General features: G+C 40.8%; 1 protein-coding gene and 1 long non-coding RNA gene across 4 annotated transcripts in view; one reads left to right on the forward strand and one right to left on the reverse strand.

Annotated features, from left to right (window-relative positions):
• The first annotated feature begins 17 nt into the window (after window positions 1-17).
• Window positions 18-25,386, forward strand: part of ANLN (anillin, actin binding protein) — a 37,556-nt gene continuing 12,187 nt past the window's right edge. The window contains exons 1-18 of one of the 3 annotated variants that reach the window (XM_083468773.1): window positions 18-286; window positions 10,268-10,421; window positions 10,956-11,222; window positions 12,237-12,577; window positions 13,226-13,430; window positions 14,784-14,974; window positions 15,093-15,200; window positions 15,432-15,537; window positions 16,231-16,347; window positions 18,598-18,824; window positions 19,027-19,175; window positions 19,724-19,871; window positions 20,275-20,410; window positions 21,228-21,410; window positions 22,882-23,011; window positions 23,982-24,030; window positions 24,122-24,178; window positions 25,204-25,242. In XM_083468773.1, the coding sequence (XP_083324899.1) occupies window positions 10,316-10,421; window positions 10,956-11,222; window positions 12,237-12,577; window positions 13,226-13,430; window positions 14,784-14,974; window positions 15,093-15,200; window positions 15,432-15,537; window positions 16,231-16,347; window positions 18,598-18,824; window positions 19,027-19,175; window positions 19,724-19,871; window positions 20,275-20,410; window positions 21,228-21,410; window positions 22,882-23,011; window positions 23,982-24,030; window positions 24,122-24,178; window positions 25,204-25,242 (2,559 nt within the window). In that variant the 5' untranslated portion in view covers window positions 18-286; window positions 10,268-10,315. Of the gene's footprint in view, window positions 287-2,969; window positions 4,529-10,267; window positions 10,422-10,955; window positions 11,223-12,236; window positions 12,578-13,225; window positions 13,431-14,783; window positions 14,975-15,092; window positions 15,201-15,431; window positions 15,538-16,230; window positions 16,348-18,597; window positions 18,825-19,026; window positions 19,176-19,723; window positions 19,872-20,274; window positions 20,411-21,227; window positions 21,411-22,881; window positions 23,012-23,981; window positions 24,031-24,121; window positions 24,179-25,203; window positions 25,243-25,386 lie in introns of those variants that run through there. The other 2 variants (XM_083468772.1, XM_083468771.1) reach the window with 2 other exon arrangements.
• LOC310690222 lies at window positions 18,826-20,240 on the reverse strand. Its single transcript, XR_014517996.1, has 2 exons — window positions 19,991-20,240; window positions 18,826-18,889 (listed from the first exon to the last, which is right to left on the reverse strand). It is a non-coding gene; the product is annotated as an uncharacterized lncRNA (long non-coding RNA).

A 25,386-nucleotide genomic window follows, 5' to 3' on the forward strand; every position in this document is an offset into this window, starting at 1 on the left:
TGTCATATTGTGACTTCATCCTACCACAGCCTATCACTTGAGTCACAATAATTCTCCTTTTTTTAAAAACTGCCAAATAGCCTTACTAAACCAACACTACTGAAAACACTGGAATGTGTTTGGCAAATAGATTCTAAGAGAAACAAACTAACGCAGAAGATATTAACCAAGCATGTATTTGAATTATCTCCCGTCTTCAGGAATTCTAAAACTGGCCAACGAAAACCCAGGCTATATTTAAAGTTTGAGATGTAAACCATTGTATTTAAAAAGGCTGTTGAAGAATGTAAGTATAGAGAAGGATTGCAATATCTTTTCTCTCCTGCCTTTTGCAGCAACACACACAATACAAACTTCTGATATACGGTAATTGCCACTTTCCCTGCTCTCTTACAGGGGCTCAGTACCTTTTGTAGAAGAAGAACATGCAAAAGTTGAAAAGGATAGCTTTTGCCACCATATATTAATGGGCAAAGCTATGCCAACTTAAGTTTTCATACAACTGTTATGTTATGTTATCATTAGCACATAATTACTACAGTGCTTGTTTACAGATTTCTTTATGTATATGTGTACAAATATGAAAAATTCAGAGACAGGTGAAACAAAGGTGGAGTTTACCTTCCATGTTCCTAAAGGATATTTATATCTGAATTGATTCAAATAATAATAAATGTTAATCCTTTCAATTTTGGCTTCAGTTCAGCTATGGTTACTTATTTTAAAATATGAAAAAGGATATTGTTTCAATGCCTTCTGGTATAAAGATATTGCATTAATGGTTTTGAGTACAGTGGTACCTTGGGTTACATACACTTCAGGTTACATACGCTTTAGGTTACAGACTCCACTAACCCAGAAATAGTACCTCGGGCTAAGAACTTTGCTTCAGGATGAGAACAGAAATCGGGCTCCGGCGGCGCAGCGTCCGCTGGAGGCCCCATTAGCTAAAGTGGTGCTTCAGGTTGAGAACAGTTTCAGGTTAAGAACGGACCTCCGGAACGAATTAAGTACTTAACCCGAGGTACCACTGTATAATGAAGAATCATGTTATGATGTACTTATTTCATATTTTTTATTATTAATTATGTTACACTCTGCAAAATTCGTACACTTTTTTTGGTGTATCTGCAAGGAAAGGAACCCACTAACATATCACCAAATAGCACAGTACATAAAAAGTCAGCTCAAAATGTACATTCGTAAGGTTATGGGTCAGGAAAGAGGAACATATTTCAACTTTAGAGCAGCGTTAACTCTTGAACAATTTCCCAGGGGACACATACCAGTGGTGAATGGAGGAAGAAACAAAGGTGGGCAGAAGTATGAATGGAAATACTGCATTACCTTTGTATAGTAGGGTAGTTTATACATACGCTCACAATTTTTCAGATAGGTGTCAGCTTATCATTTAAGTATAGTGGGGAAGGAATGGTTGTTGTTTAGTCGTTTAGTCGTGTCCGTCTCTTTGTGACCCCATGGACCAGAGCACGCCAGGCACTCCTGTCTTCCATTGCCTCCCACAGTTTGGTCTTTTCATGCGGTGGCCAAAGTTTTGGAGCCTCAGCTTCACGATCTGTCCTTCCAGTGAGCACTCAGGGCTGATTTCCTTAAGAATGGATAGGTCTGATCTTCTTGCAGTCCATGGGACTCTCAAGAGTCTCTATTTGGAATCTTTTGCAAGACATTTTGAGAACCTCTTGGGGCCATAAAATAGCACACAGGCATTCTAAATAAATAATAAATAAGTTCACCCCTCTCCAAAAAGTGCTGCATTCAAGAACACTTAAAATAAATCTCTTTCTCTCTTTCTATATGCATGTGTGAGTGTGCGCACGAAACTGACAGCTTGAAATCCAGCCTTGCTGATTTCCCCCCATTACTCTCTTGAATGGGATGTGAGGAAATGTCCATCATGAAGCAGACAATCAAGTGCACACTGCTCTCCCCCCCCCCCCCGGCTCTTGTTCTGTTATTTTATTAGCAGGGAGATGCCCCAGTAGTGGGAAGAGGGGGGACTTTGCTCCTGTTGCTTCACAGAAACAATTGTCTGCATTGTTTGCACATAGCTGCTCTTCTTATGCTTCTTCCTTGTGGAACATGTTAATGCACAACATGAAACATGACCTCTTCCAAAATGTATGCAATCAAGTGATTGCATTGATGCCTCCCACCTCCACCATTCCCAAGATTGTATAAAGAATGCTTTCTGGCAGCTTCATATCCCTGAATGACTCCACTGCATTGGAGAGCCAAGGTCAAGTGGAGCCATTCAGACACTGAACTGATTGTGAGAGTAGACCGTTATAGAACTGAAAGGCACATTCCCATGATTAATCTGTGTGACCTACACTGGCAAAGCTCTACGAATGCAAATTTAGATATATAAATCATCATAATTTGATTAAAGGGGAGGAAAACAGATGTGCAATGCTGTCTTAGAAATGGCACTATATTGTTTCTGGTTGAACCATGAATGCATGCCAAGTAAAGTCAGCAAAATATATTTTGATGAATGACAAAGAATGGAAAGCAAAATTTTATACCTCAGCAAGTAGTTTTTTGTGTCCCGCAGCACTAGCCTTTTATCTAATGAATGGTAAATCAATAGAGAGTCAATACAACTGTACCTTGGTTTTCAAACAGCCTAGTTCTCGAATGTTTTGGCTCCCGGATGATCGAAACCCGGAAGTGACTTTTCCAGTTTTCGAACGTTATTTTGGAAGCCAAATGTCTGACAGGGCTTTTGCAGCTTCCGATTGGCTACAGCAGCTTCCTGCAGCCAATCGGAAGCTACAATTTGGTGTTTGAACATTTTGAAAGTCGAAAGGACTTCTGGAACGGATTCTGTTTGACTTCCAAGGTACGACTGTACAGAGATCTTTGTAAAATGGCTATGGATCTTTGTAAAATGGCTATGGAGTCCAGCAGAAGTAAGCCTCATTCAGACCTCTTTAGGGCACCGAGGGCTCATTTTATCGCCTACTGTGAAAGTCAGGGTTTCCACCGCCAAACGTTGCAGGGGCCAATTTGCTGGTGTTTGACGTCAATGTCGGGTTTGGGGCAAAACATTATTTCCAAGGGAAACAGCTGAGTAACATTGAACATAATACCTGGTCCCGCAGCTAGCTATTCCTAGCAGAATACATTCCTTTTCTTGTGCTTGTGTTATAGATATTTTTGTACCTGAAGAAAAAACAGACAATGACAGACATTGTTCGTTTTTTAAAAATAATGCAAGAGATGGGAGACAGGAATCTTTACCGCTTACCTTAGGAATCTGTGATGAAAAGCAAATGTTTAATGTATTTTCATAAGGTTGATTGACCCTGGCATTTTTCTCTCCTTTCTTTTTTCTTTTTCTTTCTTTGTCCTATATTCAGATTTCTCTAATGGCTTCAAGAACAGGGTTGCGCTGTCAGAGAAACCATGGAGGTTTCTGCAGTTACAATCTGTCTTGAAGGCCGTAATTTGGACTGTGGTTTCCTCAAGCATCACCCGCCCCATTTGCACCCAAAGGATCCTGTGAACTGCAGTTTGTTAAGGGTGCCGAGTCGTTAGGTGGCAACGATTTCCCCTCACAGCGCTAGAGTTCCCAACAGGCAAAAATGGTCCTCTTTTAAACAGGCCTTTTACTGACTGACATGCAATGCCCTTCTAAAATGTGTCAGGGGGGAATTATGGGTTTGTTCTTGTTTTTTACTTTGATGACTTATCTTGTGTTTTTATATTGTGATTTTATATTGTGGGTTTTTTTCAAAAAAAATTATTAAAGATTTATTAGTTTACAAAAACACGTCTCTTTTTCCAAGTTGTGTTTTCTACAGATCCAGTTTCATTTGCTGTGAGACATTAGTGTGGCATATGATTTTATGTTGTGAATCGTCCTGAGGCCTGTAGGCGCAGGGCGGTAGACAAATGTAAATAATGTGGGATTTAGTCCCAGATAAACAGGTTTAGGCTTGAACTGTGCCTCTCCCTCTTGGAAGGAAACGCGCTTCGTTAGAAAAACAACAACCTTAAATGTCAGTTTCTAAACCTAGACTTGCGAAGATACGGATGGAGCTTTCAAGGCCTTTTGAACTACGACTCCCATCACCCCTGACCATTGGCCACGCTCACTGGGGCTGATGGGAGTTGGAGTCCGACAGCGCCAGGCCTGCAACGAAGTCGCAAAAACAGCCTCGCCTGAATGGCTAACGCTCCCGTCCGTCATCCTCTTCACCCACCCTCTCCCTTCAGGCGGCGCGCGCTGTTTTATTCGGCATAGCGGGGAGGCGGAAAGGCGCATGCGTTCTCGGGGAAGTGCCCCTCCCCTCCGCCCACCGTCCCTTGAGAGTTTTAACCTCCGGCGTATTTCGGGCAGGGCGGAGCCGGCGCATGCGCGGCGCGCGCCCCGGCTGTGGCAGGCGCTGAAATTCAAAATTGGACGGCGGTTTGCCGCCGCGGAGGCTCAAAAGGGAGAGGCTGTTTCGGGAGCCAGACGCGGCGAGGGAGTTCGGCGGCGGAGATGGACCCCTTCACTGAGGTGAGCGGAGGCCCGGGGGAAGCGGGGCGCCTCGTCCCCTCTCTCTGGGCGCCTCAGCTTTGCCGAGGGGTCTTGGAGAAGAGGGCAGGAGGCGGGCAAGGCATTCCTCTCCCTCCCGCTTGGCTTTAATTGGGCCCAGGGGGGGGGTCTTTTTTGGGGGGGGGTTGCTTTGAAGTCGCTTCGGGTTGCCCTGCCATCCTCGGATGGAGGGCGGAATAGAAAGTCCGTCATCATCTTCACCATAAAGTGATTAATAAACCAAATGTGATTAATAAACCAAATGTAATTAAGTGATTAATAAACCATGATTAATAATGTGATTAAGTGATTAATAAACCAAATGTGATTAATAAACCAAATGTAATTAAGTGATTAATAAACCATGATTAATAATGTGATTAAGTGATTAATAAACCAAATGTGATTAATAAACCAAATGTAATTAAGTGATTAATAAACCATGATTAATAATGTGATTAAGTGATTAATAAACCAAATGTGATTAATAAACCAAATGTAATTAAGTGATTAATAAACCATGATTAATAATGTGATTAAGTGATTAATAAACCAAATGTGATTAATAAACCAAATGTTGGAAAGTGGATTTGATCTTGAAGGGAGGTATAGAAAGTATAATATAATAATATATAATATATACAGCGACTAACGTATTTAGTAAATAATAATGAATGTTGGATAGTGGACTCCGTCCTGGCGGCCCTTCCTTGGGCTGCGATGCGTCCCTACTCGAGAGTAATAGCACTGGAGTCGTGGCAGCCCCTCTGAGTAAACCTAGCCAACGAGGCTGCCTTTCTGGGCTTGCAAGCCCCCTTGCGCTCAGTTGGGTTTCTCTCTCCGCCCCTTAGTTAGACTTCCCTTCCCGACCCCGGAATGTTTTATTTGTTTTAATGCCAAATCTGTGTGCCTTTTGCCGTTCACTGCCCAGCTCGGGGGGCTTTTGGGACACGATATACCGTATTTTTTGCACCATAACACTCACTTTTTTCCTCCTAGAAAGTAAGGGGAAATGTCTGTGCGTGTTATGGAGGGAATGCCTATGGGTGGCATGCCTACGGATTTTCCTCCTCTAAAAACTACGTGCGTCGGGTGCGTGTTATAGAGCGAAAAATACGGTATGTCTCCCTCGGTTAAAGACAAAGTAATGCTTTTGAAACGAATCCCAGTTGTAAAGCTGAAAGTCGACCCCGCAGAAAGTGGCGCTTAGTCAGGGATCGCCCTTGCGGCTTAGGGGGTTTGAGGATCTGGTTACTCCTGGGGACCTGGAGCTCTTGGTTGGTTTGTTTGAATCCCTGACCGTATTCCTTGCTCCGGGTCCTAATACAAAAGCCAGCAAAAGAAAAGGGCAAGCCAACATAATTCAAATAGCTAACTCCAAGCACGTTGATTTTCCACTTTCATTCTTTGCAAACTGCCTCTTGTCTCTTGCCGTGACTCAGAGGAGGGAAATGAGACTAATGGGTGTGGCATTTCCAAAGAGCTGTTCTTGTGCGCTGGTCAGAATGAATGCAGGAATACAGAAGCAAACGATGTCACTCACTTTTTCCTGAATTATTCCAAGAGTTCACTTAAATGCTTCTAAAAGTAACTTAAACATTTGGAAAGTCGATGAGATTCTGGAACTATATAATCAAGCACAGCTTATTTTTAATGCTTATTTTTTAAAAAATGGTAATCTTCTACTAGGTGTCATGTAAAAATACATTTCTGTATTTTTATGGTGATATAAAAAAAAACCTGTTGACCTTTAAACATGTCACATTCAAATGTGGAATGAAATGATATTAGTGTCTGCATGCAGAGCATGAAAATTACTCTTTACCACTTAGAAGTGCCCAAAGTATACTAAGTGCTGAATAAATAAAGGTAAGACTGTCTCTGTCCACAGGCTCTTCAACAGAAAGGAAGGTACTGATGCATTATGTTGTCTTTAATTTGAAACGGATCTTTACAGTGCAATACTGTGTTTACTCCAAAATAAGTCCCATGGAGCTTTGTGGGATTTACTTCAAGAAAGTTGTGCATAGGATTGACAGATCTCTAAAATGTCAAAACCTCTGAAATAAAGTCTGTATTGTAAGAAAACCACTTAAGAAATTTGAAACTTGCACAAATTCCTTGTGTTCTTTACTACTTCAAAGCTGCAGTCATTCTGAAAGTAAGGCCAACAGAACACAGCACAACTCAACTCTGAGTAAATATGTGGAGCACTCTCAAGGTGCCCTCGGCAGCTCAGTGCTAACTGAATTTAAATTATATTTAAGCGGTCTTTCAGTTTACACAATGAGGGGTGTGTCAGAATCGACGGTTATCTTCTTGCTTCTGATGCTGCATTCAAACATTCAGTTTTTCTCCTTAATTGGAAGTGAAGGACTTGATGAGACTAGTTCTGAAGAGATCCCGCTTTCAAGTTCTGTTTATTAAACAACTTCAGTGTGCTATGTGCTGGAAATCTTCCAGCTGATCCACACCCTTCTTAGAGATGTAGTTGTACTTCTTTTTGAGTTCAGAGCAATCAAACCTGATTTGAATTGTTGATTTAAAATCGTTTGCAGTATTGGATGCTGTGCTAATCTTTAAAGCATCTGGAACTAGAAAAGGATATTTCACTAGTTTTACAACTTCATCTTTTTTTTTTTTAATAACCATGCCAGTCTTCTGCCAAAAGTCCTCCTTCCAGTACAATGGAAAAGGCAGATTGCTTTGACAGGCAAGCTTTTATTAAAACTTATTGCCTCAAGGAAACCTTATGCTTTTCCCCGTGGAGTTCTCTGATGTGAAGGAAAACAACTCCAAACACATGGAAAAAGTATATTGATTTCTGCATGCACCATGTCTTTCTTTACACTTTTGTATTAATGTAGAGAAGTAAAGCAGAACACTACACATTTGTAAGCTCTACATTCTTGAACACATTTTGGAATAAGAACTAAATATTGTTTTTAATTAGCAGGAAACTATTAAAGTCAAATTCAAGAACTGGCTTATGGAGATGGGACTACTGCATTAGAAGATAGAAAAGTGCATTTTTAATTTTTGAATTGATAATAGTTGGGTTTCATATTCTTCTTGCTTCCTTTGCCTTGGGCATCATCATAATCTACACTGAAGTCCAGTATTGCTTCTGTCTACCTGGACCTGAATTCTCATAACTTGGTTTGCATATTGTATTTAACTCTTAATATTGCAGTGTCAGCAGTTTTCAAATGAAAGCTTTTGACCTTGAATTTTTTCAAGCTCTGCTCCGGATGCCCAGTAACTCATATGTTCCTCCTTGAAATATGGCAATACAGTGGTACCTCGGGTTACATACGCTTCAGGTTATACACTCCGCTAACCCAGAAATAGTGCTTTAGGTTAAGAACTTTGCTTCAGGATAAGTACAGAAATCATGCGGCAGCAGGAGGCCCCATTAGCTAAAGTGGTGCTTCAGGTTAAGAACGGACCTCCCAAACGAATTAAGTACTTAACCTGAGGTACCACCATAATGGCCTTTTTTCATATGGATTTGGTAAGGATTGTAAAGCAGTCTGCACACTGTGACTTTAATTCATATTTGAAGATATAGTACAGTTGATGCATTCCACTTGTTTATAGGTCTCATTTAGAGTTTGTTAATAATGCACATTTGTGGATAGTTCCCATGATGGCTATTCTCTACAGCTGGAGGCAGTAATGCTTCGGAATACCAGTTGCTGGAAACTACAGGAGGGGAGAGTGTTCTTTTATTTGAATCCTGCTTGCAAGTTTCACACAGGCGTCTCGCACTGTGAGAACAGGATGCTGGACAAGGTGGGCCATTGGCCTGCAGGCTGTGTTCTTGTATATCTCTACGGTTCTCTAGATTAGCTGAGAATCGGTATGGGTACGTGCAAAGATATATCCTTCATGCCGCTTCTCTTCTGCCCTGTGTCCCAATTCAGCAGCAGGATGAGTGTGTTCAGGGGTGGAGGTGCTGGTGATAGAAAAGAGTTGGAGAAAGTTGTGCCTTTGCACATATCACCATGGACAAACTTGGAATGGAAGAGAAGCAAAAAGGGAGCATTTCTGCATCATACTCTGTCTTCAGTTCTACGCAGTGGCAAAGCTGCATGCTCTGGCACCGGGGACGGAGAGCAGACGGGGGCATGGCACCCGGTGCGGTGGGGGGCATGGCACGTGTCTGGAGGGTGGCTGTGATGGTACCCCCCTCCCCGATGGTGCCAGGGGCGTGGCACTCCCCCCAGCCTCCTGTTCCTCCCCCAGTGGTTCTACGCTCAATATGTTGGCCTTCTACATGAAGTGACTACGTGGCTAGTCACTTAGACCAAATAATGCCACTGCTTCTAGGGTTCTAGCCTGCTGATTTTGGATATTCAGATCCCAGCAGTTTGGGCTCCACAAGCCACAGACACCTCCTGTGTTTTGTTATGATCATTAGTCAGCCTGGGGCACATATTAATGCACCCAGTATACCCCAAATAGGAAAATGGGGCTTTTTCAATAACTGCACCTAGCTTCTGGGACTTCTGAGGAAATAAAGAAATGAGCATTTTTGAGTGCTACTTTTATTTATGTAGGTTTCAAGTGATTCTGATTGATAATTGAATTGTATTGACAACTGTCCTGAGGCTAAGGTTGCTGAAGGTATAGAAAGTTGCATTTTTGTTCTAAAGATTTATACCACATCTTTCAATCAAATCATCTTCAAGACAGCTTACAAGCAACAGCTTACATTAATACAAACCTCCCCCTCCCCAAAGATGCATACTGCCCTTAGCTGGTGGATAGGTCCAGATCATGCAGTCCCAGGGGAACTGGCACTTGGAACTGAGTGTCTTTTCTTGCAGGAAAGCAGATGCTTCTTAATTGGTTGGTGGGTGGGCCAGGATGGTTTTCTCCTTGCTGTGATGTTCTTCCTGGGACACTAGTCCCGTAGTTGGCGGCAGAGGCCAGAGTTTCCCTTTGCTTCAGCTCTGCAGTTCCAGGCCAGTTTTATAGAGCTGAAAATTCCTAATAAATGACATTTGATGTGTAATGACTAAAATACTTGTAAGTAATAGGCTGATGGAACCAAATGGAATGTGACTGGCAGGCTTCCCAGCTTTAAATTGCTATTGTTTAGCTATTGCATTGCAACATATTTGCTATTTAATCTCACATCTGGATAGTCTTCAACATGCAAGTAGACCAGCATTAAACAGTTAGAGCCACTATTTTACATTCCTAGTAATTTGAGAAAAACCCTTGCCTACAAGCTTGTCTTGCTTTCCTGAACTGGAAAATTCCTTCATTTTGCAAATACTTCCCCCTGCTGGTTGTACTTGTTCTGTATTTAGTTCTTTCTGACCCAATCTTCTACCAAATTTTGGATAACGTGCAGGACACACTCATTAAAAACAATAATATTCTGAAATGATATACAGCATAAAATAATGAGCTGGGTTTAAGAGCATGGGATTTGCCTTCGTCCGCTCAGGTTTTTTGTGTGAATAAGAGCCACCTGCAACAGTGTCACTCAAAACACAACTAAGACATTCCAGTTGGTTTATGCACTGAAACTACCTATCTCCTCCTTGGACCAAGAAAAAAAAAAGCTCTTGTTTGTAGGAAGCTGCAGAAATTAACATGCTACTTGTTGACATCCCACTTTCATCAAGGAACTGATTGTATTAACAACCTGAAAGCAGTGCAGTCCCATTATCAACTTACCCATAATAATCTTTGTGTAATATTTAGAAACTTCTAGAGCGAACCCGTGCGAGGAGGGAAAATTTGCAGAAGAAGATGGCTGGGCGGCCCACAGCAGGAGTGCGGCCTACGACACAAACAAAAAGGAGCAGAGAACCTTTGTCAGAAGCTGGTAACCAACCGCTTCAGCCTAGCGAAGAAGGTATTTTTCACTTGCATGAGATTGTGATTATACTCAGGTGTACAGGGTTTTGTGTGGGCAAACTTGTAAAGTTACTTGCTCAGTTGTCTTGCTTCTCATTTAGTAGCTAAATGACATTGATATCTAGTAATAATAAACATTATGAAGTAATACCAAAGCTCATTTGGTTAATTATGGGGCTGCATTCTGGAACTAAAGTGTAACAAATACCAGGTAGATTAATGCTGAACTATATCAGGCATTTTATAAACGAAACTGTCACATGTTTATTCATTTGTATCATAGTATTTATATACTACTTAATACAGTATTCAGAATTTCTAAGCAGTTTGACTCATTAAATCATTTTTAAAGCAAGATAAAGGAGGAGGAGACAGTAATAACTGGAAATTGTCTGAGGGGAATAAAAGGAGGGTAAACTTTTGTTCTTGTCTGATAATTTTAAAATTCTTCTTAACTGACTGTTGTATTTACTGCCATTGTAGCTTTAGCCTAAAAGCCAACCCAGCTGATTCCCTTTCTCCCCCAAAACAGCTGCAGCAAAGGCGAGTACAAAGCCATCACCATCCAAAAGACGTTGTTCGGACAATGTGGATGTTCCACTTTCTAATTCAGAGAATAGGTATCCAATTAACTCTTCTTCAATGGACCATGCTGCTTCTGAAATGGCTCCTACCTCTGAGATTATTGCCCCGTCCATTGAGACTGAAGAGCAGGATGTGAAATCTGAGCAAACTCCTGTTGCTTCAGTTAAAACACGCATGCAAAAGTTGGCTGAACAACGACGCTGCTGGGACAATGGTATGTCTGTATTGTGCATGATATGCATAGCTTAAAAAATCTCTGCAAAGACATAAGCAAGGGAAAGTTCAGTATGTCTTCATGCCATTGTGGTGTTTAAAAAGAGATACCTAATTGCAGGCATCCATACATCTAAATTTCATATGTGTAAAATGTTTTCCTTGGGTGGGGGAAGAAGTTGTTTTCTGGCTCAAGCTAGTTTGGCTTGCCTGCCCATAAGTAGCTATACTAGTCACATACCATGAATCAGTGACTTGAAAGGAAAAGGAGCTGTCATTCCCAACTCATAAAAAAATTGTCTGATCGCCTCAAGGCGATTCTTACTTGATGCAGACAACTGTGAAAGTTTATCCCATACTTTTAGCACAGGTTAATCCTTGGTTTTTACACAAACCTGCACTATGTCTATTGTATTCAGTTTCATGGGATCCTCTGGTACATAGGTCAAATATGAAGTGTGAGTTCTCTCATGGTTCCCAACATCTTTGTCTCACTTCTTGGGAGGGCAAGAAGTAGCCTTTCTCCCCTGTGGGTTCTTGTAATATTCCACAGGTGATGGCTACAGAAATGTTTAGAAGTACAGTGGTGCCTCGCAAGACGGAAAACTCGCTAGACGAAAGAGTTTTCCGTTTTGGAGGTGCTTCGCAAAACGAATCTCCTATGGGCTTGCTTCGCAAGACGACAATGTCTTGCGAGTTCCTGCTGGTTTATTTTTTCCTCCCCCCCCCTTTTTCTAAGCCGCTAAGCCACTTATCAGCTGACCCGATCAGCAGATAAGCCGCTAATAGCGCTAATCCTTCAATGGGCTTGCTTCGCAAGATGAAAAAAACCGCTAGACGAAGAGAATCACAGAACGGATTCTTTTCGTCTTGCGAGGCACCACTGTAGCTGGGCAATCTGGCTTGCTTCAGAACATTTTTTATCTCATTTGGTATTTTTTTTAGTAAGAATTGCTTTAATAGTCGTGTGTCATATAGTTTCATAACTCTGCTTCTCTGTATTTTTAATTTTCAGATGTGTCTGAAAGTTCTTGTGTTTCTCCTATTGAATCAAACAAATGCGTCATTTCCCCACCCAAGCAACTTCCCCTTACAACTGGTACCCCAATAGGTCGAAAAGGCCGTTTAGCTAACCTTGCTGCTACAATTGGCTCCTGGGAAAATGACCTAAGTCATCCATCTGCAAGGCAAAACAATACACAAGAACAGCCTGGTACGACTTGTTTATCCAAATTGTCCACTACTAGTGGAGCATCTGCTAGAATCAATAGCGACAGTGTGAAGCAGGATGCTGCACCCTGTTTGCAAAGGGCTGTTGAGCCATCTGTGAATAAGTCGGCAAACTCTGAGATATTGGTAAGTGATCATATTTAATCTGATGTTTATTTCTATCATACAGTGGAGAGACTGGCAATATGAAGATGTAGCCTTGCAACCCTTCCTAGAGAATTGGCCCCATTGAAACAGTTTACTTTAGGAATTGGCATATTTAAGATGGTGCTATAGAAGTGGCAGAAAGGAAATACGAGTTTGTTAGAGTGCAATCCTTAACAGACATCAAAATGTAGCAAAATCCTAATCTGAGTCAGGCTTTGGGGAATTTGTGAACAATTGTAACATGTTTTAAAAGATAAACTAGGCTGAAAAGTCTAGTGTCAATTATAAAATCATATTTAAGCATACTACACCAGGTAGTTACTTATTGAGATCCTCTTGTAAATGGCAAGTATTAAGGAATGCACATAAAGATATTACAGAGACAATGTAAAGTTCTGATCCCTGTTGCAAATGGCTGTTTTAGCTGTGTTAGTGAAAACAGCAGTGGAGGAGATGGAAGCATTTGTTTAGCTATCCTAGTAGACTAATTTAGAGCAGCAACTCCACAATTGCTAGTGCTGCATCTGGGAAATCCATTGGCAACATTAAAAATTAGGTGGATAATAATCTTTGCTGTCTTTCTGAGCTGAGAGTGACAACTAACTGTTCTCTCTAATCCCCTTTCAGGGAACTAATAATTCCGTAGCAAAATCTTCAGGAACAACTAGCAACCATTCTAAGGAGACTGAGGTACCAAAACGACTGCTGCAGGAAAAGGCCAACCTTAAACCACCATTGAAATCTGCATTATCTCAGCCACTTTCTGCCAAAGAGGAGCGACTCAAGGGAACACATGTACAATTTGATTCTAAGGATAAACCAGCCACACCAGGTGAAGGGTTGCACCATTATTTAAAGCAGCATATGCTGTAGAGATTTTAACCAGAATTTTGTATAGAAAATGATTTCTGCAATTAGCTGATGTAAGTGAAATGGCCATGTCGGAGTGAAATTTGAACAGTTTAAGCATACCTGGAATATACTGTGTGCAAAGTTTTAGCTAAGTCATGAGAAAAAATATATATTAATGTTTTTTGTAATTTCACAATTTATAAGTTGTATTAAAGAACTGCAAAAATGAGCTTTAAATAAACAGCTCCTCCATCTGCATATATGTTAATTGGTAGTGAGTAAGGTTTCGTGTAGTTCTACACATGAATTGATGGCAACTTAAGAGATGACTTGTTGAAATCTACTCAAATGTATTGGTACCATGTAGCCTTCATGCTACTGTGTCAGACCCCTTGATTTCTCTATCTCCACCTATTCTGATCCAGTTCATGTTTATTTAGAAGCAATTCCTGGTGTGTTAATTTGAACATACTTTGGGGTAATGCCTTTTGATTTGGGATCGCTTTAAATTCTTTTATTTTACCTCTTTGTCATAAGAATTAAGACTTATTTAAAAGGTTCCATTTTTTTTATTGGAGACGAAGAATAATTATCTGAGCATTATTCAAAACTAGTTTCACACAGTTACATCAGCCTGTGCAATTAGGTTTCTGCCAAGATATAAGAGTGTCTGGATTCTGCATGGTGGTATTTGATATTGGGCTGCAGCTTTTAAGAAAATTTTGTGCATTTCCAGATGATAAGTTTTAAAAATGTTAAGCAGCTTAGTGTTTTCTACAATAAATCTGCTTTCTCACTTGGTTATGGATGTCTGACCTTCTGATCTAAATTGGATGAAACTAACTCTTGTTGAACCATGGGTGACAGCTTGAAAGCACTTCTGTTAACACTTTGGAAAGCTCATCTGTTAGGGATTCCAGAGACCTAGATTGAGAATTTGTGTACCTTACCTCAGTTGCAAAATTAGGGTCTTTTATATTAAAAGTTTTGGGGATGTATAGAAAGGGCTGTAGACAACCCTAGTCCCACTCAGAGTAGACCCATTAAAAATAATGGACATGATTAACTTCAGACCATTAATTTCAATGGGGTTATGAGTGCAACTTAGTTGGATATTGCTGCAGAATGATGCTTATGTGAATAATTATAGCTTTTTGAGAAGTACTTATGCTTAACTGCCCCAATTCTCATCAGAACATGTTCAGATATGGAATCTAGTATAGTTGTATAACTGTATGTATGAAGAAGAAAAGAATAATGCTGCACTTCAGTGTTACTTCTAAATAATGAAGAACCTAACTTGTTAATGAAAAAAAATCCATTGTTCTTCTAGGAGGATCAGGGATTAAGCCTTTTCTGGAACGTTTTGGAGAGCATTGCCAGGAGCGTAGTACACAAAGTCCTGTTATCACTGGAGGACACAGGACTCCCATTATCACTCCAAATACAAAGACAATCCAAGAAAGACTCTTCAGACAGAATGAAGTATCCTCTACTGCTAGTTTAGCACAGCAGCTCAAACAGGTATGAATTTCTACTTGTCTGTAAGACCATGGAATGATTAGAGTTGAATATTAGACATCTGTTCGAGATGTAGTGCATAAGCTGAGACTGCATCCACTTTTGTCTTGAATGTTTTCAGGAACGTGAAAAAGAACTTGCATGCATCAGAGGCCGCTTTGACAGGGGCAACTTGTGGAGCGCTGAAAGAAAAGAGAACTCCAAGAAAAAACACCTAGAAACAAAATCGGTAACATATTGGAACTTGTTGTAAGGGAATCTGTAAGACTGCTTTAGGTTATTTATTATTAAATTTCTTTCTAAATCACTATTCATCCAAAGATCAAAAATATACAGTAAAAATTAATCCAAATATTGAACATAATAACAGGTAATATTGAATACAACTAAACTAATTGGACACCAGTCGAATATACCCTGATGACTTGACTTAAAGGCCTGAATTATCTTACTTTTCTAGGAGAGTTTGGTTCAGGTTAACTCAAAGCACCTTCCCAATTCTGATGACAACTCAAAGGTAGCCGAAGAAAAGGCTGTAGAGATAGCCGTAGAAGGCATAACTTCTGGTAAGAATGCTCCATGATAAAACTACTCCATGGTAAAATTATCTAAACGTGAAAGAATAAGTCTAAAACATGACTAGTAAATTGTTTGATAGAAGCCTAATTTATGTTTCAAAGTGCCAATAACTTCCCTTACGGCGGGTGGAAGGCGTATGGCACTCCATATGCTGTTGGACTCCATTTGCTTGCCTCTGTCAGATTACAGGAGTCATTGTTCAGCATTACCTGGACAGCTGCAACTTTTCCACTACTTCTGTAAATGCCATGTGAGACATACATTTGCCCCCATCTATCCTCTCCCTGGGTAGAAAATAACGCCCTGGCCTGGGTGATTGGATAATTGTGATTTCAATCCCTGGGACTTGGAACTTTCCAAATTCAGTATGAAAATGACATATGGGCAAGTTGGGAAGGGCGGGTGTGTGTTCACTATATTGTCTATTATCTCCAGTATTTATACGAATTACTAAGAATCGTAAGGCGTGCCACTTAGAACTTTAGATAGAAATGTCAGATTAATAGGCCTACTACATATTGCTCCCTGAGGAGCGAGATTTCTCATCAGCAAGTAGATGCTTGGTGTCTCAAAGTCTAGCCTAGTACAAGTCCATTGTAAAATGGCCTAACATAGATTAGTTATGAACTTTATTTAATAACTGCTTGCTCTACTTAAGTAACATTCCTTGAAACTTACAGGCGCTTCAGAACATGAAAAGACAGAAGAGCTCAGTCCGTTGAAAATCTTTTCACCACAAACTCCTGTAAAAACACTTTCCAACTCAAACCTTGAGCAACTTCCTGAGGAACAGAAAGGTTTGTATTTCCTAATTCTTTATACTAAATTTGTCTAGTTATCTAGGCTGTGTGCTTCAAAGGTTGTCTGGCTTAGCCCTAAACCACTGATGGTCTTTAACATGCAGCTAGGCTCCTTGATAGGGACGCGGGTGGCGCTGTGGGTAAAACCTCAGTGCCTAGGACTTGCTGATCGCATGGTCGGCGGTTCGAATCCCCGCGGCGGGGTGAGCTCCTGTCGTTCGGTCCCAGCTCCTGCCCACCTAGCAGTTCGAAAGCACTCTTAAGTGCAAGTAGATAAATAGGGACCGCTTTAAAGCGGGAAGGTAAACGGCATTTCCGTGTGCTGCGCTGGTGCTGGCTCGCCAGCTGCAGCTTCGTCACGCTGGCCACGTGACCCGGAAGTGTCTTCGGACGGTGCTGGCTCACGGCCTCTAAAGCGAGATGAGCACGCAACCCTAGAGTCGGACACGACTGGCCCACACGGGCAGGGGTACCTTTACCTTTAACTTAGGCTCCTTTATAGTGATTGGAAAATATTACGTGGTGACAATGCATGTCTGGAAAACTGCCTTGTATCTAGTTCTGGGTACTGCAATTTAAGAATGAGTTTGAGCTGGAAGGTGCGCAGAGAAGAGACAAGGATGATCAAGGGTCTGGAAACGAAGCCTTATGAGGAACAGTTGAGGGAGTTATGTGTGGCCTGGAAAAGAGACTGAGATATAGATTTAAGGGCTGTCTTATGCAAGCTTAGAGCAAGCTTATGTCTTATGCAAGCTTAGAGCAAGCTTGTTTTCTCCTTCCCTGAAGGGTAGACTCAAACCAATGGATTCAAGTTATAAGAAAGGAGATTCTGACTAAACATCAGCAATTAACTTCTGACAGTAAGCGCTGTTTGACAGTGGAACAGACTCCCAGGAAAGGTGGTGGACCTTCCTTGGAGGTTTTTAGGCAGAGGATGGATGATCATCTGTTCTGAATTCTTGAGTTGCAATTCCTGCATTGCAGAGGGTTGGACTAGATGACCCTTGGGGTCCCTACTATCTCTACAATTCTATAAGTTTATATCACACCCTTTGTGGGGGAGGGCAAATAAAAACAAAACTTGAGTCACTGGACCTGTTTTTAGTATTTGTGTGAAGAAAGGCACTAACCTTGTCTTATCAAAGAAGGAAAGTTAGGGGGGAAAGGCTGTCGGCATTCAGTGTCAGTAGGGGTCCTGCATAATTTTGGAGTGCATTGTCAACAATATGCTGATGACACAGCTCTGCTCCTTTACATTTGGAGGTGTGACAATGTATGGGCTAGCTTAACCTCTTGCCTCAGTAGTGAACTGGATGAAAGCCAATAAACTGAAACTTAATCCAGACAAGACAGACACAGTTAATGGGTTGTCCTCTTGAACAAACAGATGGGATCTGGCCTGGTCTGGATGGAGTTACATTCCGTCTTTAGCTATTACTGTTGCTTGAGGGTCAAGTTGCCTCGGTGGCATGGAGTACTGTCCATCAAGCTTAGAGTTAGAGGGCCAGCTGTGCCTTTTATCTGGACGTGTACAGCCTAACTTCTGTTGTGTATACTCTGGCAAGCTCTAGATTCGATTACTGCAATATGTTACATGTGGGACAATCTCTAAAGATGCTTTGGAAAGTTCCGCTGGTGCAGAATTTGACAGTCAAATTGTTGACCTGTGCGGGATGGTCTGAATATATAATGCCAATTCTGGAACAACAGCACTGGCTGCTATTTGAGGCTCAATTCAAAATGCCCCCTTGATCTATAAAGGCTTGTGTAGCTTAGGTATTCCCCAAGGACTGTCTCTCCCCACATGAACTGGCCTGGACCCCGCAGTTGTCATCTGAGGCCCTTCTTTGGTCTGGAGGATGGTGATACAAGAACAATGGTGCCTCGCCATCCTGCTCATGCAATGCTCTCCCCCAGGGAGGCATGCCTGGTGCCGCATTTATTTGTAGGAACCTGGCTGAACCTTTCCTCTTTACCCAGGCTTTTGGCCCTTAAGTTGAAGGGCTTCAGATATTTGTGGCCTTTTTTGTGGGCATGAGGCCACTAAGACCTAGATAGGTTTTTAGACTTCGTTGCCTGTGTTTGTTTCCATTGGTTTGAATGTAAGCTACTTTAGGACAGTAACTATCATATATAATAATAGTAACAACAGTCTTCTGGTCCCTCCTGTCCCTTGTTAATATGTGGAGGCTTCTGTTTACCTTTTTTAAAAAATAAAGTTAAGACTTTGTGTGTTTTACTTTCCAGACAAAGAGCCCGAGACTGAAGCGAATGACGAAATGAATAGTTCACAGGTGATAAGTGACATCTTTGATGAAGTTCTTCAAGAGGATGGGCCTGACATAGAGAAACTTAAAAAAGAGATGAGTATGACCTTGGAAGCTGATTGTGAGGATGAACAGGAGCCGCTGAATATTTCCTCAATGTCCCTCCTAACACCTTTAACAGAGTCTGTTGCTGTTGCAAGTCCAGAGGTAGGAACAGATGCTTAATTTAATGCTGCTATTTGTGTATGTCCAGGTTGTCATAGACTCAAATTCTAGAAAATGAGAAAAACACACCTTCAAACTTGTAATTCTCAGTTTGATATTAAAATCCAAGTCTCAGCATTATAATGTTGTATTTCTTCAAATTTTAATTACACATAGAATGATCAAAGATCTATGTCTCTTCCAGGTTTTTGCATCCCCATGTAAATTGGTTGATGAGGGGAGCAATGCAAGTGATGATAGTCCAAAGTCTAACAAGTTTCAGAGAACATCTGTCTGCAGAACTGAATCTGGAAGCAGCATTGGGTCCTTGTCAGAGGAGCGTAATCTGTACAGGTAACCACTTGGCTAAGCGTTCTATTTGGCCTCTTAAATTTTAGTACAATGCAGAGAGAGGACTAAAACAGCTAAGCCAAGTGTGGGGAACCTTTTTCAGCCTGAGGGCTACATACACTTCTGGGAAACCTTATGCAGAGGGCTGGATTCAGATGTCAGTGGTGGGAGATGAAAGAGCCAGCAATTGTACTTGTGGCTTATGGAGAGTCTTGGGAACCAGATAGAGAAGCCCCTGGGCCTGATTCCCCACGCTTGATTTAAGGCTAATCTAGATTTCTTTCTGGAAAATGGCCTCATGGGAAAAGTAGAAGGGCAGCACTTTGGCACTTCCTGAAACATTGACCTAGCCATCATTGTGTCTTTGAAGAAATCCACTTTGCTATAATCTTCCCAAGGACGGTCCTAAAAGCTGGTTGTGCCTCTATCTCAATTTGGTCAGGATGATTCAATCTCTGTTGTAAACCCTTTCTTGCCTCTGCACTTTCTTAACTTAATTTGGTCAAATACTTTGCTCTGTATCTTTCTAAAACTGAACTTTTCTTTTGAAGTATCGATGCCTATCGATCACAGCGATTTAAAGAAGTAGATCGTCCTTCAATAAAGCAAGTGATCGTTCGTAAAGAAGATGTTTCTTCCAGGCTCGAGGAGAAAAGGAATGGAACATCTGATCAAATTAACATCAAACGCAAATTACAGGTGCTTAGAATGCCTCCTTCCAATCCTAGAGAACTGATTTTTCATTCTATCCATTTAATTTTTCCTACAAGGATTATAAACTGTCAACATACATACTTTAGGAGTAAAAATGAAGTTACATGGGGCCACTAGCAGTTTGGATTTCAGCATAGTTTTTGAATGCCAGGTTAGAATTAACTATGGCTAATAGTCCATGGTTGAGAGAATTTACTCATAAGGAGGAAGTGTATAATCCTGCAGTCCAATCCTGTAACTGGATAACATGAGCAGAGCTATGTCTGCACCAGCCTAAATTGCTGATGAGAAACTTCAGGGTGCATGTGTTTCCAAAGAAACTGAAGGAAATGTGACAAAATAATGGTTTGAGGTTTTACTAAGTCTGCTTATCTGACTACATGTTTAGGAGCTGAATAATGAGATCAATCTACAACAAACAGTAATACATCAAGCCAGCCAAGCTCTAAACTGTTGTATTGATGAGGAACATGGGAAGGGTTCACAAGAAGAAGCAGAAGCTGAGAGACTACTTCTCATTGCAAGTATGGTGGTTGTTTAAAGATGGCTTTCTATGTAAATAACATAACAGGCTTTATTGACCAAAAGATCACACTAGGGGACAGTGGTGCCCCGCAAGACGAATGCTTCGCAAGACTGAAAACTCGCTAGACGAAAGAGTTTTCCGTTTTGGAGGTGCTTCGCAAAACGAATCTCCTATGGGCTTGCTTCGCAAGACGAAAATGTCTTGCGAGTTCCTGCGGGGTTTTTCCCCCTCCCCCCCCTTTTTCTAAGCCGCTTATCTGCTAAGCCGCTAATAGCGCTAATCCGCTAATCCGTCAATGGGCTTGCTTCGCAAGACGAAAAAACCGCTAGACGAAGAGACTCACAGAACGGATTCTTTTCATCTTGCGAGGCACCACTGTATATTAAGCATACTGTATTCTTTTTTACTCAAAGTGATTCTTCAGCAATAAGCTACCTCATCTAAATTTTCCATGCATAAAAGATTTGAAGAAAGTGTTAGAGCAATGTGCAATTGATCTATGAAATTTTCTGCCACCCTGTGGTGATGGCTTTAAGAACACCCTAAAACTTTATGAAGGCTAGTTCTGTGAATGTTAGCTTGCCCAAAGCCTCCATTTACCTCTGAGTATCACCTGCTAAAAGCAAACCCTTAAGGCCATCTTTTTTCTTATATCTGACTTCTGTTCAAAATGAGTTCATTAGATGGAGGTTGGTTTTGATGCAACAATGGGATTCAATTTTAAACATTTTGTGGGATGTGCCTGTGACTTGAAAACAACCTGTAATTGGTTATGAAACATATACGTAACTACTTTATTTTTTATGTTTGTACAGCTGAAAAAAGAACAGCATTATTGGAAGAGCTAAACAAACTAAAAAATGAAGGATCTCAAAGCAAGAAGATTAAAGCTGATTCAATGCCTAGTGGAGTTTCTCCATCCAGGGGCTCTGTGACTCTGTCAGAAATGCGCCTACCTCTAAAAGCAGACTTTGTATGCAGCACTGTCCAGAAATCAGGTAATTCCTTTTGCTGTGCTTGTGTGGTTGGAATTATGGTTTAGTGTAGCAGCTGATATAGAGACGGACCTATAAGTCAGGAAGTCTCTGGTTTGCAGGTCACATCTTCCATGAATTCACTAATTGCTCCTGGGAAAGCCTCTCAAGTCCATCTTCATTTGAACTGGAATTTTAGAGCAGAGTTACCTTTCCTTACAGCATTCTGTGTTTGCAGTACTCCTTTTTCTTCTTAAGGTGTAGATCAAGCAACATTTCTTTCATCCACCCCCAAATCTCCTAGCTGAATTTTCCCCAAATTAATGCTGTTGCATTCCATTCTCCAGTGACTGGCAGTTTATGTCCCAATAATCAACTTTATACCTCCTCTTTTTCTTTTTCCACCACCATTTTCCTCTTGCTTTCCGTCTCTTTCCATATTTAGATCGCTTTCCCCACATTCCTGAAGCCATTGTACACTTTAATCACTGTCAAAACAAAAAAATTCCTTCCAGTAGCACCTTAAAGACCAACTAAGTTAGTTCTTGGTATGAGCTTTCGTGTGCATGCACACTTCTTCAGATACACTGTATCTGAAGAAGTGTGCTTGCACACGAAAGCTCATACCAAGAACTAACTTAGTTGGTCTTTAAGGTGCTACTGGAAGGAATTTTTTTGTTTTGACTATGGCAGACCAACGCGGCTACCTATCTGTAACTTTAATCACTGTGTTTAAGCAACTTAAGCTGCTGTTTTTAATGCTCAAGATGCCAACTACTACTGTGGCCTTATATCTGATGCCTTCAGCCTTTGCTGCTGCTGCTACATTGGTCATGTGAAGGCAGTTGAAGGCAGCAGCAGCAATAGTAGTGAAGACAGGCAGTAGCAGAAGAAGCCAATTGTTGCTGCAGAAGTGCTTTAATGAGTTAGAAGTACTAATAATTGAAACAAAACAGTTTTTGGTTGAGTACTTCCCAGAACTGTGAATATAGTGAAATTAAGGAACACCTGAAAAATGCTAGGAAAACAATAATGGTTTTTTAAAAACAGAACAAAATAACCTACCACTTTTTATATTTGTGTTGGTGTAGGCAGATATACAGTGCAATCATATATATGTCTCCTTAGAGGTCAGTCCCATTGTGTTCAGTGGACTTATTATGAGTTAATAGGTATAGGATTGCAACTTTTGTGATCTTGCCTTGTGTGCAGTTTTGACTAAAATACTTCCAGCTTCTCCCTGAGTTTCACCATTTCATTTGAATAACACACCACATTCCATTTCGATTTTTTAAAAAAAATCTTTAAATCGCTGTGAAAATTGATCCTCCCATCTTAAATCAACTGTCTTACAAACCATAAAAAATAAACATAGGTGCATTAAACTGCAATAAGTTGATTGGAGGCAAAAATGCTGAACCACTTTGTTCTTTAATCTTTTGTGTTAGCTGCTTTTGTAAAACAGATTAAGAGAGACTGCTTAAACTATTCACAGAAACAGCAAACTACTACTACGTAATAATGTTAAAAGCAGGAGCAGAAAACATGGTTGCTACACCATTAGCAAGTACTGCAAGTTCCCTGAATGGTGGAGATGCTCTTACTTTCACTACTACTTTTACACTGTAAGTACTTATTTGTTTAGCTATTTAATTTTATTCTTCTTTATAACAATGTTATATGCTAACCATTTGTGCCCTCCATAGCTGTTGACAATCACAACGAAGCATTAAGAACAAAGCTTAGTTTAAAAACACAGCAGCAGCTTCAAAAAATAAAGTTCTGGCGATCCAAAAGCACATTTAAGGAAAACTTTATTCCTTCAAAAAGAATGCTCTCTCTCACTCCCACCTCAACCCAGTCTTCCTCTTTTCAGATACTGGGAAGCGGTAGATTAGCTGCAGTCATTTTAATTAGGATGGTGCATAAGAAAATAGTGAGTGCTTGCCTGTCTTTCCTACACCTCAAACTGCAGGACTGCTGTCTCTGGTGTCCTTGCACTCCAAAATACACTGCTTTGTTCCAGCTGGAGAAAAATAGCAGCTCAATATTTGTGCACATGCTTACTTGTCTGCTATACAGCTGTCTTTGATATTGGGCTGCTAGTTTGGGAGTGGTTCCTACTTGCCTAAAGTAAAATGGCAGGGGTCTCAAGCCCACTTTTGACAAACACTATTGATTCTGAACTCTTATTAAGCTTTCCGCAGGAGTTTGAGAGAAAAGAATTAATCCCATATGCTTCAGAAGTCTGACGTTAATCTTGGTTGGGGGTGCTTGAGAGCGAGAGAGCAGCAGAGCTCTGAATACAGCAGTGAAAGCTACCCTAAGATGGTCTTCCAAAATCTTACAGGCTTACACCTGGTCCTGATGTTCCGTAAGACAATCAGGAAAAGACATACTTGTCAAGCTGTTTGCCAGGAAGCCCTGGACTGCCTGAGGTTGCCCTCTGCTTTTTTTTGCAGCCCTTAGACGGGCATAGATCCAGTAGGAGCTACCACAGCTTCTGTTGCGATTTATTTGATTTATAAAACTTGACTTGGAAACTGTATTAGACTTAGGAATTGAATTGAACCCTTTCTTCCCTTTTTTTTAAAGGCAAGATGTGGCCAGTGACTTTGAGATAAACATTGAAGTTTATAGCTTGGTATGTATCTCTCATCTTTCGATGGGCATCTATTTTGAGAGAACACTTGGGGGGTGCAATAGACGCTTAACATCTCTCTTTCATTTATTAGGTACAGAAGAAAGAATCCACAGGCATTGATAAAAGGAAAAAATCAGCTAAGTCAAAGGTAAAGGGAATAATTGAATAAATTGGTGATGTTAATCTGTGCTAAAATACAGAGGGAAGAACACTTTTTCAAATCAATATGACACAATATCCTTTTAAAACAAAAATGTTGTTCTTTAAGCATATTAAGATTATAGTCAAATTTACTACTCTGCCTTTGTGAACTGATGGCAGAATAAATCTTGAAGTGCTTCAGCTGAATAACTTAAGTTCAGTCATCTTGCACAGCATAATGTCGGTTCTAAAATTTTACTGCCTGTGAATATTTTCCATAATTGCATCTAGTACATGGTTTTTTCCTCTTTTTTTTTGCTTCTTTGATGCCCTGTTGTCGCTTGTCTGGGGACGTCATTCAAATTGTAACTCAGTGCCCTATACTGCAGCCATGTTGGCTGGTGGCAGGGTTGTTTAAAAGTGGAAAGAGTTCACAATCATGTGACAGGAACACGACAAATTTTGTGAATGATTGAAGTAGTATAGAGTGCTTTAAGCAAAGTGGAGCATCTTGTTCCTTTTGTGGAGTTGCTCTCAGGATCCTTATGACAGCAACTCCACTCCGCAGTTGGTAGTAGAAAGACCCTGTGGTGGGAGGGACAATCCAGAAGACTCTGAAGTGGTCTTCGCCTGCCCGCCTCTCCTGCAATCTTTCCCATGGAACAGGATGGTAGATCACCCTGTTGGAGTGGGGAAGAAAAGTTCACCCGGAGCTGGGCCTGATTTCTTCAATATGCGCTGCTTGCACTTCCAAAAATGTATTTCCTGAGAAATTAATAACCTGAAGGTTCCAAACAAATGCCGGCCACAATTGTGATGTGTATGCAGATGGACTCTGTGAAGTATGTATACAGCACTGTGGTGTGTGTGTGTGTTTGGAAATACATCTGTTTTGAATGCTAACTGCTGACAAACCTAGCTAATTTGTTAACCTTGCTTTAAAACCTAGATGCTCTGCTGTTGTGAGGTCTTTAACAGCCCTGTACCGAATATAACATTTAGAGTGCATTTGTCTCTTCTCTAATCTCTTAGGCTATTACTCCAAAGAGATTATTGACATCTATTACTGCCGTAAGTATTAACATTTGAATGATTTAAAACTCACACACACACATAACTTACCTGTGACCAAGGCTTTTATTTCTAGCAAGATAATATCATGCTAGAGATCATAGTTACTTGCTTTTACCATACCTGTTCCGTAAACGATCAGTA

Source organism: Podarcis liolepis (genome assembly GCF_965112155.1).
Source record: "Podarcis liolepis genome assembly, chromosome: 12".
Lineage (NCBI taxonomy): Eukaryota > Metazoa > Chordata > Lepidosauria > Squamata > Lacertidae > Podarcis > Podarcis liolepis.